The following is an 18281-nucleotide window of genomic DNA, read 5'->3' on the forward strand; positions in this document are numbered from 1 at the left end:
TCAAGTCCCTTTAGAAAGCACATGGGTAAAAACAATTTTAAAAGTGAAATAAATCATATATCTAATAACATCTTCAAATTTAGAATCCTTCCTGTAATCTTTCACCATCTTCATGCAAGTAGCCAACCTGAATAATCATATTCACAGATGGTACAGCCCTGTCATCCACAAGCCAATGTAATGTCGTATATCTCTGCACTTATTACCTTGATTAAGAAAAGAGTATGTCCTTGTTCTTTTTGTGTGACAAAAACAATTTTAAGGGCAGCTATTAAGTATCGAAAAAGTACACAACACGGTGGACAGTGGTCTTTTTAAACTGGCATAAATACTATGTGTTTCTCAAAGTCTGTGACACAAAGGAACTGGGCACACTGGCTTTCCACAATTCACTTCAGTGAAGGGGTTGAACTTATGCTTAAATCGCTTAATATCTGACTATACCAGGAGCTAGCTTAGATTTCTTGAAAAAATGAAACTACAAAACACACACACACACACAAAGTCTGTTCTCATTCTAAAATTTCAAGAGCTTTTACAACAACATTTCCATGATCATTGAGAATTCCTATTACCAGAAAGCTCCGTATTTCCCCTTCAAGGGCACATACCCGCCCTGTACATCATAATGTAGAAAATACTAAAAATAAACACCCCCCGCCACTCCACCCCACCCCCCAAAATGAGTTTCACTTGGCCTTGCATTTATACCCTTTGGTCTTGACATGCTTTAACATAAAAGCACAACATAAATCAAGATCTTAGCTCCTCACTTGGTATTCTAGCTTAATGACTTACACCAGGTAGATGTATTGGTTCTTGATACTGAGACAATCTCCCAATGGACGGCAAACCAAATGACTTGTAGGGATCCTGAAAGTTCAAAGGAAAGAAGCGAAGTCTTTAAAATACAACTCAGCACAAGGAAGGAAAAATATTTATACAAATAATGTATTTATACATCTATCTTCAACGTGCAGTTTTTATCAAACAACATTTCAGAATATTACTATTACGATGCTCCTTCTAGATAGGTTACACATTTATTTAAAAGTTAAACAGAACTATAAGCAGAGTTTAGCTGGCCCACCTTGCTTGTACTATATTGAAATTGGTAAGTTTCCAAATTTCTATAAAGTTTCTTAGCATGGCTTGGGCAAAAGTAAAATAACCCAGATTCTACATCAAAACGTACTCAAGTTTAGAACAACAAATGCAGTGTACAAAAGATATTGTATTTTTCTTTTTAAACTTCTCAAAACATCTCACATCTGGTAAAGTTTGAGAATTTCAGTTGTTCCAATAAAGACCTGAAAAAACACATTGTCTGCACTGCCAGATATGTACTGCAGCTGTAAACAGCTCAGGTCATCAGAACAGAGAATACATGTAATCAGTGTCAAAAACCAAGAACAATAACAACCATGCCAAAGTATACTTTTCAAGATCTTAAAAAAATATTTTTTAAAACTTTCAGCATTCTTAAGCTCAGGTATTATTCATTTTTTAAAATGTTGATAAATAGGCTTTAATGTTCAACGGTAAAAAGTAGTACAAATGTTGACTTGAATATCTGCTTTAGTCATTTGTTGACTGTTTTATTATCCAATTTATAAGTGAAAGTATTAAACTGAATTCATATTTCTAACTAGAACTCATTATTGACATTATAAATGAAAAGTATGTATTTTACCCAAGGCCTTAAAACTGAAAATTCAATTGCTACTTTCACATAATCAAAGGGGCCACAATTGTTTTTTAATGTCAAAAATGAGAAGTAAATAATAAATGAACAATTAATATGTACCCAGGGCAGATTCTTAAGAAACACATGCAGAGAAACAAATGCCTGCTATTTATTAATAATATGGTTTGGAAGGGGGGAAAAGGGTCCATTAAAGTTCAAGAATATTTACCAACTGCTGTGTTGCAACTTAAACTGATTGACAGTTAGTTCCAAATCCAGAAATAATGTATGAGGTTTAATTAAACTCAATCTTTAAAAAAAATCACCCCAAAATTTGAGATCATGTAATGAACTATTTGGCATAAAGCTGCCGGCTCAAACTTTCCCTTGTTGTTCAGCTATTATGACTGAATATAACAACCATCCTTCCTCCCAACATCATTCATTTTACCTCGGCATACACCCGGCATTCTACTGCCCAGCCGTTGATGGGAATATCAGCTTGTTTGTGCCTGAGAGGGTAACCCTTAGCAACACGGATCATTTCTTGGACTAGGTCCAGGCCAGTAATGCATTCTGTGACAGGATGCTCAACCTGCAAGGTCAAGATCTGCCAGTCAGTAGGTGTAGGAAAAGGTAAGTAAATACAAATAAACGAGGCAAACATTCACTCTGAGTAAAATGAGGGTAATTATATTTAATATTTGATCATATGTGATAGAAAACTCCTAAAAATTAGAAAAAAAGAAAACTCCTCTAAACAAAAATATAAAATTAAAGATGCAACAACGTACAAAGAACATGGTAAGAAAAATCTAAACCCTAAACAGTATCTGAAAACTCTGTACCACTTTTCCCAAATTTTATTTAGATTTTGCGCCCCCCTAAAAAAAACTTGATTTTGATTTTGAAAACAAATCCTTAAGCTGAAATCACACAGTTAGTTGCAATCCTCAGTGTGACTGATTATCAACCCGTTCTGCTACAATTATCATGGCATCTATAGGGGCAGCTTATGATTTTCCAAAGCACTAGCTCGCCGCAAGTCTCACTCACTTGCATGCTTTCACTAACCTGTCCTGACAAGCAACCAGATTAGCGTAATCTTACATCAGTGCAGTGTAGCAGAAAGCAGCAGATGGACCCTTCAGGGTTTCCCCTCCAGACTTCCTTGGGTAGTGCTTAGCATGCACAATAGCAACATCGAGCCAGTAAAATCACTCTGCTCTCTCAGCAAATTACTGATAACTACTTTGGGTGATGTTAGCTGGGATTCATCTGGTTTTCTACATGAATACCTGGGCTTCGAATGGACAAAACCACGCACCTCTGCGCCCAGGTCGACTAACACAGAGAGTCATCATCAGAAACTTGAAGGATCCCTTACAAATTCTAAATATAGTTGAGTCGCGGAAAGCCTCTGACGGCCCTGAACAGAACCAGATCATCTCTCTTTCATGCAGAAGGATGAATAAAGTTTCAGAACTTTTCATAAAACTTTGACTACATCTGCTATTTTACCAATTTTTTTCCTCCTAAAAATTAAACACATTTTAGACCCCCTTCAGACTGGTTGCTGTATCATGACATGTCATGTTTCCAGCACTCTGACACAGGAAAAGGTCAGTGACCAAACAGACTGTCTTCTCATCTCCAACTACACTAATTGAAGGATGAGACTTAGTCATTATAATAATCTTGAAGCTTATCACAAGCAGACAATGCCATGGTTTTTTTTAAAAGCTTTGCAAAATAAACAGATGGCATCCATAATTAGCTCTGTGTGTGTTATGAGTTTGTTTACAGTTTCAACAGCATTTTAAGACATTTTGACATAATTTTAATGACAAATCATCACTAAAATAAGTGCCTACCCTTTGTAAAATAAATGTGACACTAAATAAAGATCTGATTAAGTAATTTAAAATGTGTATTTTGGAAAGTAGACTATACCTTTGTGAGAAACAAGATTCAACTTAATAAATACAATGAAAGTGACAAACAAGCATCTGGCCCCTGAAACACCCCCAACGACATGCCAAAGACCTTACATCAATACTAGCCACACAGCCATGACAGGTGAGAAAAACATTTTTTAAATAAGTGATGATTCAATCTACCTTCTCTGTGTCCAAGCCCCCAAAAGTATATAACACATACCAGCACACACACAACTTAATGACTGAGTATAGTGTAAATCCAGTTACAACTATAATTAATGGTAGAGGTGGGATTCAGATTATGTCATGTGGCCCTTCCTTGTGGGCAATATAACTAAACAAGATAGAAAATAGAAACATCTATATAATTATGTACTATTGCTAACTTCTATAAAGCATATCACTCTGAAAGTTTAAAGATCTAAATGTTATTAAGGTCTTCCCTTAGAAGATATTGCTATAAATGTAGAAAACTATAAGCGTTCTTCAAAAAATCATGGAAAATGAAATAAGGTGAAATTAAAGAATATAAACTTTTTCTCAACATATACTCCATGAAGGTAAAAACATTTTTATTATTAATAAATCATTTAGTCAGGAGCTCTTACAACAATCCATACATCAATTGTTTCAAACATATTTGTACATATGTTGTTATCATCTTCAAAACATTTTGTTTCTGTTTGAAACCTTGGTATCAGCTCTTCCTTTTCCCCCTCGCTCCTCCACCCCCCCACCCTTGTGGAGCCCTGATAAATTATTGTTTTCATATCTCACACCATGTGCTGTCTCTCTTTGCCCACGTTTCTGTTGATTGACCCCTGTGGATGAGGTGGTGTTAATCCGTGGATCACCGTAGTCAGTTCCCCATTTCTCCCCCTACGCTTATGCTATCACTACTCATTACTGTTCCTGCTGGGTTTATCTGTCCTGCATTCCATGTTTCCAGACCTCTTATCTCTACCAGTGTACATGCTCTGGGCTAGCCAGATTTGTGAGGTAGAACAACTGGGGTCATGATGAGGGGCTGCGGGGGAGCATGTGCGTGGGGAGGAAGCATTAAAGAACTAGGGGAATGTTGTGTGTTCCATCGATGCTCTGCTGCATCCTGACTAACTCCATCCTTCCTTGTGACCCTTATTTGAGGGAATGTCCAACTGTCTACAGATGGGCTTTGGGTCTCTAATCACATTGATATGATTTTTTTGTTCTAAGTCTTTGATGCCTGACACCTGATCCCATCGACACCTCATGATCACACAGGCTGGTGTGTTCCTTCCATGTGGACTTTATGGCTTCCCTGCTAGATAAAAGGTTGCTTGTTTAACTTCAAACCTTTAAGACCCTAGATGCTGCATATTTTAATAGACAGGCACCATCAGCTTTCTTCACCATATTTGCTTATGCACCCATTTTGACTTCAGCAATTTTGTCAGGAAGGTATCACAGAATGCCAGGTTATTAGAACAAAGTGTTCTTGTATTGAGAGAGTACTTGAGTAGAGACCCAATGCCTGTCTGCTACCTTAATACTTAACATTTAAATATATGTACAAGACCTATATCCCTATTGCTATATATTAACATATTTATAAATGTGCACACCTATATTTATAACTCTATGAATGTCTTTTCCATCCTATTTATTTTATCTATTTCAAGATATTTTTTAATTTTGATTTAGTCCATTTCTAAAGAACTGAGAGCTGGGAAGGTTAACCATGTCAACTAAGTCCCTTTTTGTTTTTTAACATTATTAGCTAAAAAAAATACGCATGCCCTTTAAAGATTTTGTAAGATTAAAATATAAAAATAATTCAGAGTAGTAAAATCAGAAGTATAAGGCTGTATTTCACAAAACACTCTCATAAGATGTTATCTTTCTCATTTCAAGCAAAATGCCTTAAGCATCTAAAAAAACTTTTGCCATGACCTTTGCTCTTGACCAATCTGCATTTGCTTTCACTGAACCACTTCTACCCTTTGGTAGCCATAACTATGCTCTGTTGTCTTGCTATGATTGTGCTTTGTCTTCACTCTATAAAACCATGTTTCATCTCATTACAAGTCTTCAAAAAAATGCTTCAGAATCTTGATCTCACTTGTTCAGAATTTCCATTGAAAGCTCTCCTCTTATCTGTAGTTTTTAATCTTTGGAGGGGAAAGTTCATTCAACTTTAGTTTTTTAGTCAGGATTATGCAAGCTGCTAAACTATCTATGGTGTAGACCATTGCTTCTGTTGTTAATCACTGGTCCTCTTCAATTAGGGCACAGATAAGATTACCTTTGTCTTTGAAAATTGTTGGGGTGGTCTGCCTCTATGGGCTTCAACTTCTTCTTAACACTTATCTCTTCTTAGAACAAGTTATCCATCTGTAAACTGCTGATTTGAGACATTGTACCCATAAAATCTCTAGAAAGCACCAATGATTTTATCATTCTTACACCCAAGCTTCAACGTAAGTTTAATGTTTGCTCTGACATCAATTTTAGATTTCATGTTCCTCTGGTAGGGGCACTTTTCAAAGTGAGGTCATATCCTTCGTAGTGCTGCAAACTGCAAGTTAGTAGGAGTTTATTGGAGGGACAGGTATTGAAAGTCATGTATAGGTTTTTTATAAGATGCATTTTTGGTAAGCTTTTTGAAGACCTCTTTTAAAAACATTAGATTCACTTTGAATGGTGTCCAAAATGAACATAGTTTATTTCAAACTTGGAGCTATGTAGCATAAGCACAATATACACCGCACCATCTAAGTTAACAAATTGAAGGAAATGCTGTTGTGACAAGAGGATAAATAACAGAAACATTGTTGAAGGGACACAACAGATGATATAAGATATGCGAAATTTTATATATATATACATATATATATAATTAAGGGTTCACGAGGGTGAGAGGTGGGAGTGGGAGGATAAAAAGGGGAATTGACCTCAAAGGGCTCAAGTAGAAAGATAATGTTTTGAAAATGATGATGGCAACATCTGTACAAGTTCGCTTGACATAGTTGATTTATAGATTTTTATATCTGTAAGATCCCGCAATAAAATGGTTAAAAAATAAATAAAACATTGTGACATATTGTGACACCATACTCATCAAATAAAATTTTGAGAGCCTGGCTTCATACATAATTTTCCTACCCAAAAGAGATGTTATATTTCTAAAAAAACACATTAATAAGAGAGTCACTGGATCATATTACCTTGCATCATAGATTAATATACTAGCACTCTAGTTTATAAATCTTGTCATTATTCACACCGGTTCAAAGAAATACAGTCAGTGAGCACCCCATATGGAACACATTCACTCTGGGGCCTAGAGTCTTTATGCATACCTCCATATATCTACAAGGAAAGAACCCAACAGCCAGATCTTTTTCTTTCCTTCCTACCTTCTTGTTTTTGAAACTAGTTGTATCACTCAACAGCTAGATTTTTTTTTGCTATTTTAATTTATTCCCCTCTTCTTCACCACCATCAAGTTGTCACTATTGTTAAGGTTTGTGTCCAGATTCCTCATCAGCCCTTTCTACTTGAATCTGTTGCTTCAAATTCTTATCTCCTCCAAAATAAATTATCAAGCTTGTCACACACAACTGTGAGGTAAATCAGATTTTGCTTCACCTCTGAGTTATCGATGTGTTAAATTTCAGTAATCAAAAAAAAAAATTCAGTAATCATGGACCTAGGAAAACTAAAGCTTCCCTACCTCATGTTGTCATTGACTACCATCATAATTCTAAAACGTAGCATCATAACATCAATCCTACCAGCCACTTCCGATGTCATCTTTAGCCATATTCTTTTTATTTTTCCTAAACCATTTTATTAGGTTTGGTTCAATCACATCAATCGGTGTTGTAAATCACTACCACAATCGGTTTCAATTTTTCCCCCCTTCTGGAACTCCTGATATCAGCTCCCCTCATCCCCCCACCTCCTCCACTGTCCCCCCAGGAGCCCTTATTTTAGTTAATGTCTCTATAGAATCGCCAATCCTGGGTTTCATAAACTAAAAAACATAGAAAAACACACAACAGAGAGTCAAGAAGTCTACCTGTGTTCTTCATTTGGAAACAACCATGAAGTATGTTTAAACTAGTAAGTGAAACTAAGATGAAATAGTTACATAAATGCAAAATATGTCTCTATGAGATACTTCATTAATCACGAAATAAAAAATTAAAACTTTTTTGTAGCTATAAGAGATGTTAGTAAGACCATCGATGAAATTTGAAAAGGATCTAATCTATTTGAAATAGATTAGACAATAGTATCTAGCTACCATTTCAAAACTCAAACACCCTGTCATCCAGTGACTCATAGTGACTCAATAGGACAGGCTAGAACTGCCCCCGTGAGGTGCCAAGACTCTAGCTCTTTGTTAGAGAAAGACAGGGAATAGAAAGCCCTATATTTCTCCCGTGAAGCAGTCAGTGTTTGTCAAATGTGAACCTTGCAGTTAGCAGGCCAAAAACATGACCACTATGCCACCAAGGCTCCAATTTTGATAATGGCACCATGGGATGTAAAAGACAGTCCTGTTTTTAAGAAATACAGACAGATATTTGGTTGTAAAGGGGTATTATGCTAGCAATCTGCAGATTAAAAGAAAAGATAGATAGCTATAGAAAGATGAAGCAAGTATTATCAAATGCTATTGACATATTCAAAATAAACAAAAATAAATGATTAAAAATAAAAACCAAATGGGCTTTGGGTCTCCACTCTGCACACTCCCCTCATTCACTATGGTAAGATTTTTTTTGTCCTGATGATGACTTATGCCTGATCCCTTTGACACCTCGTGATCGCACAGGCTGGTGTGCTTCTTCCATGTGGGCTTTGTTGCTTCTGAGCTAGATGGCTGCTTGTTTACCTTCAAGTCTTTAAGACTCCAGATGCTATACCTTTTGATAGCTGGGCACCATCAGCTTTCTTCACCATATTTGCTTATGCACCCGCTTTGTCTTCAGCGATCGTATCATGGAGGTGTGCATCCAATGATATGATTTTTTGTTCTTTGATGCCTGATAACTGCTCCCTTCGGCACCTCATGATCACACAGGCTGGTGTATTCTTCCATATGGGCTTTATTGCTTCTGAGCTAGATGGCCGCTTTTTTACCCTCAAGCGTTTAAGACCCAAAGCCCATTTGTCGGCCACTGGAGATCCCCTTGCAGAGAGGTCTAGGGAAGGAGACGAGCCAGTCAAGGTGCGATGTAGCAATGATGAAAAAATACAACTTTCCTCTAGTTCCTAAATGCTTCCTCCCCCCTCCTCCCCCCGCAGTCCACCACTATCATGATCCGAATTCTACCTTGCAAGTCTAGCTAGACCAGAGGATGTACACTGGTGCAGATAGGAACTGGAAACACAGGGAATCCAGGGCAGATGATCCCTTCAGAACCAGGGGTGTGAGTGGCAATATTGGGAGGGTAGAGGGAGAATGGGTTGGAAAGCGGGAACAGAGTACAAGGATCTACATATGACCTCCTCCCTGGGGGATGGACGACAGAAAACTGGGTGAAGGGAGACGTCAGACAGGGCAAGATATGACAAAATAATAATTTATAAATTATCAAGGGCTCATGAGGGAAGGGGAAAAGGAGAGGGAGGGGAAAAATGAGGAGCTGATACCAGGGGCTTAAGTGGAGAGCAAATGTTTTGAGAATGATGAGGGCAATGAATGTATAGATGTGCTTTATACAATTGATGTATGTATGGATTGTGATAAGAGTTGTATGAGCCCCTAATAAAACTATTTTTAAAAAAATAAAAAACACTTTTTTTCACATTCAAATCAATAAAACCAAACCCATTGCCATCAAATGGACTTCAACTCATAGCTACCCTACAAAATCATGATCCCAATGGTTTCCAAAGCCATAACTCTTTACAGAAGTAGACTGCCACATCTTCCGGGCAGGCTCAAATTGCGAACCTTTCACTTAGCAGCCAAGCATTAGCCACTGACCAATCAGAGGCCTTTTTACTTTTTCTATGTTACAAAGTATTATTTGAATACAGATATCTATCTTGATCTTAGCCAAAAGGCCGAGAAGCGATCAGATATCTATCTTGACCAACATTATTTTCACTTCATTCAGAATCCTCCCATTGTGTAAAATAAAAGATGAAAAACTCAAATATGGTGAAGGGAAAAGTATCAGAGCTAAAATTATGAACACCCAATTTGTAGAAGACTAGGAAGGGCAGTGTGAGCTGAAAAACATCTCCAGAGTATCCAGTCAGATTAGATCGGTGGCGGATCCCCTCACTGTAGTCATGATGATGCTGGATTCAACTCAATACTTGACCAACAGACCTCCCCATACACCCAACAACCTGAATTTGTTCTAGATGCAAGTATCTCTTATTTGTTCCATGACAAAGATTTCTTCCCTGGCTTTTTAAATATTGATGAGAGGCTTTTCTTCCTTACTCATTATTTGGAATTTTATCTTTTTTTTCTTCTTCTTTTTTTTTTTTTTACATTTTATTAGGGACTCATACAACTCTTATCACAATCCACACACATACATACATCAATTGTATAAAGCACATCTTTATATTATTATTAGTTTATCATTACTACTTTATTTCTATTTTGTTTTGTTTTTTATTGTTTCCATTGGGTTTCCTACTTTGTAAAGCAAGAAAGTGGATACATAGAGATAATAACTGATACAGGGTTTATAAGGGGTGCAGGAGGTGAGGGGATTTTGGAGGTAAACAATGAAGGTGGGAGAGGGGAAAGAGCAGTTGAACCGACTGTTCCTACACAACTCATTTTAAAGATTTAACCATGGGTGGTGGTGGGGTGGGGGTTCAAAAAATTGATTGTGGTGATGATTGCACAATTCTCCTTGATATGATTAAACAATTGAACTACTGAATTATGGGGGAAATCAACAGCTGATCATTTGCTGTCTTATCTCACTTAAAAATCTAAACATTTAATCGTAAAATTGAATAATTACTAAACATTAAGAATAGGTCATTAATTAAGAGGCAAGTCTCTTTCAAGTAGAGCAAGACTTGTTAACATAAAAAAAGTTATGATTAAGGGCAGTCTAAAAACAGGGGAAAAGTTACCATAAGTACATGGTATGGAGAGGTCAATTAAGGTGTTAACTTGGTCGTTATTGAGTAAGAAGTTATTCAAAGGAAGAGACATCTGGCTGTAATGATTTTGTGGCTCATGACAAGCCAACTGTTAGGTCAATGCAAACCTAATAGCAAAACCAACCCACTGTCCTCAGGTTGCTTCCCACTCACAGTAAGCCTATAGGGCAAACTAGAGCTGTCCTAGGGTTGCCAAGGCAGTCAATATTTATTTTCAATAATTTTATTGACGTATAATTAACATATACAAATCAATAATATTAAGAAGAGTTGTGCATTGATCACTACAGTGAATTTTGGAACATTTTTCTCCTCTTGTACCCATTGCTATTGACCCCCTATTCCTATCCTAACCACCCCTTCCTAGTCCCCAGGTAATTACTATTCCTCTTGCTGTCTTTACAGGTCCACCTATCCTGTCTTCCCTGTACAGAGAAACATACAAAATAGAGGCCAAAAAATTTAACAAGACCCAGCAACAACGACCAGGTAAAACATAAATAAACAGAAAGCAGAAAAGATCTATTGACAAGGTGTTACCTTCCAGCCTAACAATGGCTGAAAAAATCCACTTTACAATGCTCTTTGAAGGCTCTCTATAGCCCTAAATTATGGTCAGTGTGGATTCAACAGTTACTACTCAATCCATGTAAGGACCCCGCAGATGGATTCTGAGCTTCCACTATCTGTCATCCACAATCAGGGACACAGAGAGAGATCATCATTTTATTGGAATACATCATAAATCATTCCCGTGGAACATAGGGGAGAGCTTTTCATAGTATCATGATTTTAGGCAATGGTATGGAATATAAAATACTGTTGAAAAGGGGGATTTATACACGTGTAGGGCTTTTCTTTAGACTGCAATACATGAACTGTTAACTAGTACCGCTTCAAACTTAGGTGACTGGACAGCAGTCAGACAACTCGTGAGGGTTGGAGCTACAGCAATCCTTTTCATTAAAGGGCAGTAACACTCACTTACAAAGGCGGACCAAGCCTGGTAAGCTAGCACGTTTCACACGCAAAACAGAGAGGGCAAGAAAACAGCATGTATTTGCTGGTCTCAGGTCACCATTTGTTGAGCACCCCGACAGCATTAGGTCCAATCCAAACCAAAGGCCAAGGACCACCAACTCTCTAACCCTGGGTTAGTGATCATCCTCTTCTTCTCCCACTCGGGTGTTTCAGATTTAAGTTCAAGGGAGTAGTAGTTCAGTGCCTTAGATCTGCTATAAGTGAGGTTAAGGTAAAGTCCCGTCTGCTTAGTGGGGTTTCCAATTCAGGTCCTTACAGTGTGGTTCATGAAAGGTGCTGTTTACCTCAACAGGACAGAGGCTAATGGTCCAAGGGCTAGACTGAAACTAGGTGAAAACGGCCCAGTGGTACCTCCCCCTCGGAGTCTACAAAAGTAATGTTAAGTGGCTTTCTCAACGGTGGGTTGTGAAGCTGTCCATCTCTATGAAAGCACAGTGACACATCTTTTCCCCCCAGAATGGCTGGTGGGCCAAAACCCCTCCCCTATCACTTAGCAGGTGAGCACCAGCCACCGTTCCACGCAGCATCGTGGCAAAGCAAAAGCTGCCGCGAGAAGTCTAAGACCAGAGACGCACAAGAAGAAGCATCGATGTAGCACTTTAAAATTCAAAGAACCCCTTTCTAAGCCTTAACTTATTTCTCAAATTTTCATTACTGCTTTACAGAAAAGGTTTATGAAATACTGAAGAGACATTTACTAAACAGCAGGAATATTAGCCATTTTGATATTAAAATTATCTTAAATTAGCATAATTTTAAGTAGTAAGTTTTTTGGTATTCCAATCTGATAGGATAACTCATGCCATTATTTTTGCTTCTGCACTTCAAGTATAACAGATGCTTTATGCAGAAGAATTTAACATATACCTATTAGATTTGTGAGGTTCTATTTTTAAAATAAAGATCTAGAGTTATTAGACTTAGATCCACAGGCCTCATAAAGATAAAAGGCATGTTGGAAAATAGGGCCCAACACACCATTCATGTAAACTCACTTTGAAAATCATGGCTATATTCAAGAATGGTAATGAAAACTAAGCAGCTTTCATTAGAGAATTACCCTGCTGACCCCAACAAGAATAAGCTGATGGAGAAAAGGATGTAAGAACCAACCTGAAAAATTAAGATCTAGATAAAGGAGTTCAGACTTCAAAGACAACAAAACAGTTTATAAAATGCACTAAAATAAAAACCCAGTTTTAAATTCCTGACAAGCAAATCTGTCTTACAAAAACTTAGTTCCTTCAACTTTCTAATAACACTCAGCAAATAATAAAGGAAAGCATGATGTGCCTATTATCTTATCCTCAGGCTCCCAGAAACTTGACTCCATAGAGCCAAAACATACCAGTTCCTGTAAAAACTACCCTTTTAAATACTGTACCTTCCAAAAGATGAAAATATTTTAGTCTTCAGAATTAGAATCCAGACATACATGTGAAAGTTAGAAATATATTTGCTAATTATCTTTAATTCTTTTAAAAAACATTTTATTAGGGAATTATCTTTAATTCTTATAAATGAAATACCTCAGTTGCAATCTCTGAGTTCTTAAATAAGTGAAATAGCAAAGGGCAAGAATCAGGTTGTGAACAAAGTTAATAAAAACCTTTCCAGAATAGAATGCAATACAGGGAATATAGTTGTATCTGAGTCTCGTAGAATTTCCAACAATCCCACTGCAGTTATTTCTCCAGGGCAGGATCAGATTCCTCCCTGTTGTAGCACTCAGTAGGATTTACTGGCCATAAAGTCTACCTGAAAGAGACACTTAGCTCTCAGCTAAGATGAAAACAGCCAGCTCTCTATGTTTCGGCATCCAACTACTGTTTTTAAACCTTATTCCTTTTTATTTGGAGAGTTGCTTAATTTGTGAAGTCTTTGTACACTGTATCAAGTCAACTTTTTTTAAAAACATGAAAAATATAAGATAGCATAAGCACATGGAGATTAAGTCATGAATGGGTGACTTTAACAAGCAGAACTTTATTTTCTCAGGGTTGAGGAGGCTACAAGTCCAAATTCTGGGGCCTGGCTCTAGGGAAGACTTGTTCTTTGTCCATTCAGGGGAACGTCCTTATATTCTTGAGTTTCTACCCCTGGGTGATCTTCATGTGACTTGGCATTTCTCTGTGCCCATCTCTGCTGGCTTCACTTGCTTATTTACTACCTTTTATATCTCGCAAGATTGATTAAGCCACACCCCACACTAGTCCTATGTTATCAACATGACAAAGGCAATTTATTTTCGAATGGGATTATAACCACAAAGAGATTTTAGGATTTACGACACAAATCTTATAGGACACAGTTAGGGTGTGCCTGACCAAGCCATGGTATATTTGTCTCAAATGCACGTGAAATGTGGACATTAATAAGGAAGACCAAAGGCAAATCAATGCGTTTGAATCATGGTATGGGCGAAGAACACTGCAAGCTGGGCGGCCAAAAGGACGAGCAAATTTGTCTTGGAAGTAGTACAGTCAGAATGCTCCTGGGGAGCAAGGCTTGGTGAGACCTTGTCTCATCTACTGTGGACATTTTGTGAGGAGAAGCCAGGTCCTAGAGAAGCACATCATGCTTGGAAGAGTAGAGGGGCACAGAAGGAGAGCAAAGCCCTCAAGCTGATGGATTGACTCTGTGGCGGCAACACGGGTTCAAGGACAGGACAAACTGTGCGAAAGGCACAGGACCGGGCAGCCTTTTGGTCTCTTGTGGATAAGTGGCTATGAGTCATAACCGACTTGAAAGCACCTAAAAATAAAATCAATCCAATACATATGTCAACTTGGAAAGGCTTATTTATGCTCTAATATTAATCTTAGCATTAAATAAGCATAAAATAAGCAGGAGTGGCTTTAGCAAGCTCTTTCTCCAGCAGTTTAATTTTTTAGAGGAATATTTCCATCTCCTTTTTTCTTTCAAACTCTAATTTAAAGTAATTGATACTTAAAGTATATTTGTCCATTTGTAACAATTGCCTGTGATCATAAACACAATGAACAGCAAAAATAAGATATAAATTACATTAAATGAAAACTGATCTTCCAATAATTAATTAAAATAATGGTTAAATCAGTTCTCCTTGAATTTAGCTAAAATGGTTTTTATATTCAGCAACCTGATAAATTTCCCCTAGAAAACTGTGTAGCCATTTCCAAAGGGTCCACAGAACCTCTTCAAGCTTATAGAGAGATCTGTATATTCCAGGTTAGGTATTCATGCTCTAGAAAGATATACATACATGTATTCCTAGAAAGACATACAAACATTCATGCTCTAGAAAAACAAACATAGCTCCACACCCCTTCATTCCAAAAACTCTAGCCTAGCTGCCCTCCCAGTGTCAGAGAGAAGAAGCTGAGCCATAAGAAAGCCTGCGATCTGAGGCAAAGGCAACATCCAAGGACTGCTAAAGGGCTCTCGTGCCCGACCCTATAAAATCTAGATAACAGAGCTACAGCCTTGGAACCCCGCAGTCTACTCTGTCCCATGGGGGGTTACCGAACGTCAGTCAGAATCCTCTCCATGGCAACAAGAGCTCCAGAGAAATCCAGGGAGAACGTGAAGAAGACAGACCAGGAAGGCAGGTTTTTGCATCGACCTCTATGGGCTCTTGGAGAAGGTCATTAGGATTCCCATGCGTGTGTGGTCTTTTTCCTTCGGAATCCCAGTAAGCAACAGAGTAAAGGTGAGTTTTGCCCTTGAATTTAGGAAAGTGCTGGGAAACATGCTTTTTCGGTCCTCAGGAGTAGATAAGCTTGCAACATCAACCACTTGAAGGACTGCTACCACACAGAATATTTAAGTAAGCACAGAACCCAGTACTTTTAACCCCAGAAGCAGTAACAGTGAAACTTCAATAACAATCAGAAAAGGATAATCATTCATAATATTAAGGATATATGCCAAGTAAAATAGATACTCTGGCACATAAACTTTGGCCAGCTTGAACACAAAAAAATCAACTAAACTCCATATTTACATATAAAATCCATCGATTCCTTTACTGTTGTGACTCTTTCTGGAAAATTATATGCTACTTCAAATTTTGGTCTTAAGAGAATTTAGTAAAATAGGATACAACTCACATTTTGGTTTTCAGGAGGGGGAAAAAGAAAAAAAGTTCTGAAGCTGGAAAAAGTGACAGTTCAATCAGGAAATTTCAAGGAAAAAGAAAATAGAACGAAGGAAATTATAGCCCTCCAGGCTCAAAGTGAAACACTAATTAGACATAACATATCTCTTAGAAGATAGAGAATTTGGTGAATGTGCCTTAACTATTATAATTTAAGGTTAGCGGAAAAAATATTTAAGGGAAAATCTACTATTAAAAGAACATTTGAACTAGTTCAACAGTATCAGAAAGAAATCTTTGAAACATATAAAAATTATTTTCTGAATACTATGAAACCCAGTATTTTTAACACACTGTTATTGTTAATTAACACGACCCTTCTACCCATAATTCCTTAAGTGATATATTATAATTCTGGAATCTATATGTTTGTGGCTGTAGTCCCATCTTGGATGGCATTCTCTACGATACTAATTGACAGGATTATGGCGGGATTAAAATCCGACTTTAGTAGCCACTGTGAGCCAAGCCACACCTTTTGTTTCTTTGAGAGTATCTTTGAGAGTCCACTTTAGTACAGACAACATCCTTTGTTTTTCTGGGACAGCATATATATATAATATATATATACATTGACACCACCACACATTTCTAACCCACAGTCACACCTGTTATCTCCTGACTGAATTTTGGTAGAAGCAGGAAGATTTGCTGTGTCTTTTGAGCATTTTTTATTTCTAGCTCTGGACCCAACATTTGTCTCACCGCTGCCTGACCTACTGATTTAGGAATGAACAGCACCGACCACCATGTGAGACATTTCCTCTGAGTTTTGTCAGTTTCTGTGGGGCAGTGCAGTGAATCACAGAAACCAAAGATGGGAGGGAATATACTCAAGGGAGAAGCGGGGGCAAGATGGAATAGAATTAAGATCTTGGTAGAGTTTCACATTTGGGATAGCTTTCATTGCCAACTCTTTGGGGCTATTCAGGTATTAATTTTTCTAAAAAGAATTATTAACCACAAACTCATTAAGTTATATTCCACCTTCATATGTGTGCATTCTAAAAGCAGAACAAATCTGTTAATTTCTCTGGCAATTGACAAAATTATTGTCACTGGAAAAAATGTGAGAGAAATCTGGTTATTAAACATTAAATAACAGACAAAAATATATCAAAATTATAATATTTTATTAACTAGCAGAGAATTAGGCACTATCTAATGTAATATAACTTTTGAAAAGAATTTAAACATTTTTTCTGAAACTCATTTAAATGTTTTCATAAGGAAAAAGCATAGTTCTTTAAATGATATTCAAGTTACAAAATCTAAGCATAAGTAACTAAATATTTTGACCAAGATTTTATACAAATTATTGGAGAATATAGCTCAAAAGAAGTATGGAATAAATTTCCACAAATACATGAGCTAGATAAGTGAATCAGAGTCAAATGGAAAAAATACCCCAAAGAGCACAGAATAAAGTATCCGTTAAAAAGACCCTGAAAACTTAAGGAAAAGGTAAACAAGTCAAGGAAACCATGGAAAATGTGAAATTTAATTAATTAATGTAAACTAAATTTGTCAAATATTTAATACATTCAGATAAATTTTTAAAGACCGTGGTTTTTAACTCTGGTTATAAATATTGATATGATTCCCAATTTAAAAATCTACTATCTCTCAATGGGACCGATGGTTCCAGGGGGACACGGGAGAGGGAGAGCCAGGAGAAAGGAAAGAGGGTGTTAACCAACCCAGGGACAAGGGAATGCATGTGATTTGAAATCAATGGCGAACAGAGCATAAGATGCTGGGTGGGGCTTGATCAAGGGCAATGTTACCGAGGAGGAATTGCTGGAACGTGAATGAAGGCCGAACATGATAATGGGACAAAAGGAAAGTGAACAGAGGAAAGAACTAGGAGGCAAAGGGCATTTATTGAGGTCTAAATACAGGAATATACATATGTAAATATATTTATATATAATTATAGAGAAATAGATCTGTGTCCACATATTTATACATTAAGTAATAAGGTAGCAGACAGACATTGGGCCTCTAACTCAAGTACTCCCTCAACACAAGAATATTTTTTTTCTAATAACCTGGCATTCCGGTGATGCTCACCTTCCGGATGATCACTGAAGACAAAATAGGTGCATAAGCAAATGTAGCGAAGAAAGCTGATGGTGGCCGGCTATCAAAAGATATATAGCGTCTTGGGTCTTAAAGGATTGAAGATAAACATGCAGCTATCTAGCTGAGAAGCAACAAAGTCCACATAAAAGAAGCACACCAACCTGTGTGATCATGAAGTGTCTATGGAATCAGGTATCAGACAACAAAGACCCAGAATAAAAAATCTATGTGAATGAGGGGAAGGTGAGAGTGGAGA

The 18281-nt window shown here is 37.3% G+C and overlaps 1 protein-coding gene across 1 annotated transcript in view; it reads right to left on the minus strand.

The window, feature by feature from the left end:
• The window catches only part of PCCA (propionyl-CoA carboxylase subunit alpha), a 436534-nt gene that overhangs the window by 214855 nt on the left and 203398 nt on the right, over positions 1–18281 (minus strand). The window contains exons 13-14 of the mRNA XM_075563454.1: positions 2139–2282; positions 799–873 (exon numbers count right to left, since the gene is read on the minus strand). Coding sequence (XP_075419569.1) covers positions 799–873; positions 2139–2282 — 219 coding nt within the window. The remainder of the gene's footprint in view (positions 1–798; positions 874–2138; positions 2283–18281) is intronic.

The sequence above is a fragment of the Tenrec ecaudatus genome, chromosome 11, assembly GCF_050624435.1.
Source record: "Tenrec ecaudatus isolate mTenEca1 chromosome 11, mTenEca1.hap1, whole genome shotgun sequence".
Classification (NCBI taxonomy): domain Eukaryota; kingdom Metazoa; phylum Chordata; class Mammalia; order Afrosoricida; family Tenrecidae; genus Tenrec; species Tenrec ecaudatus.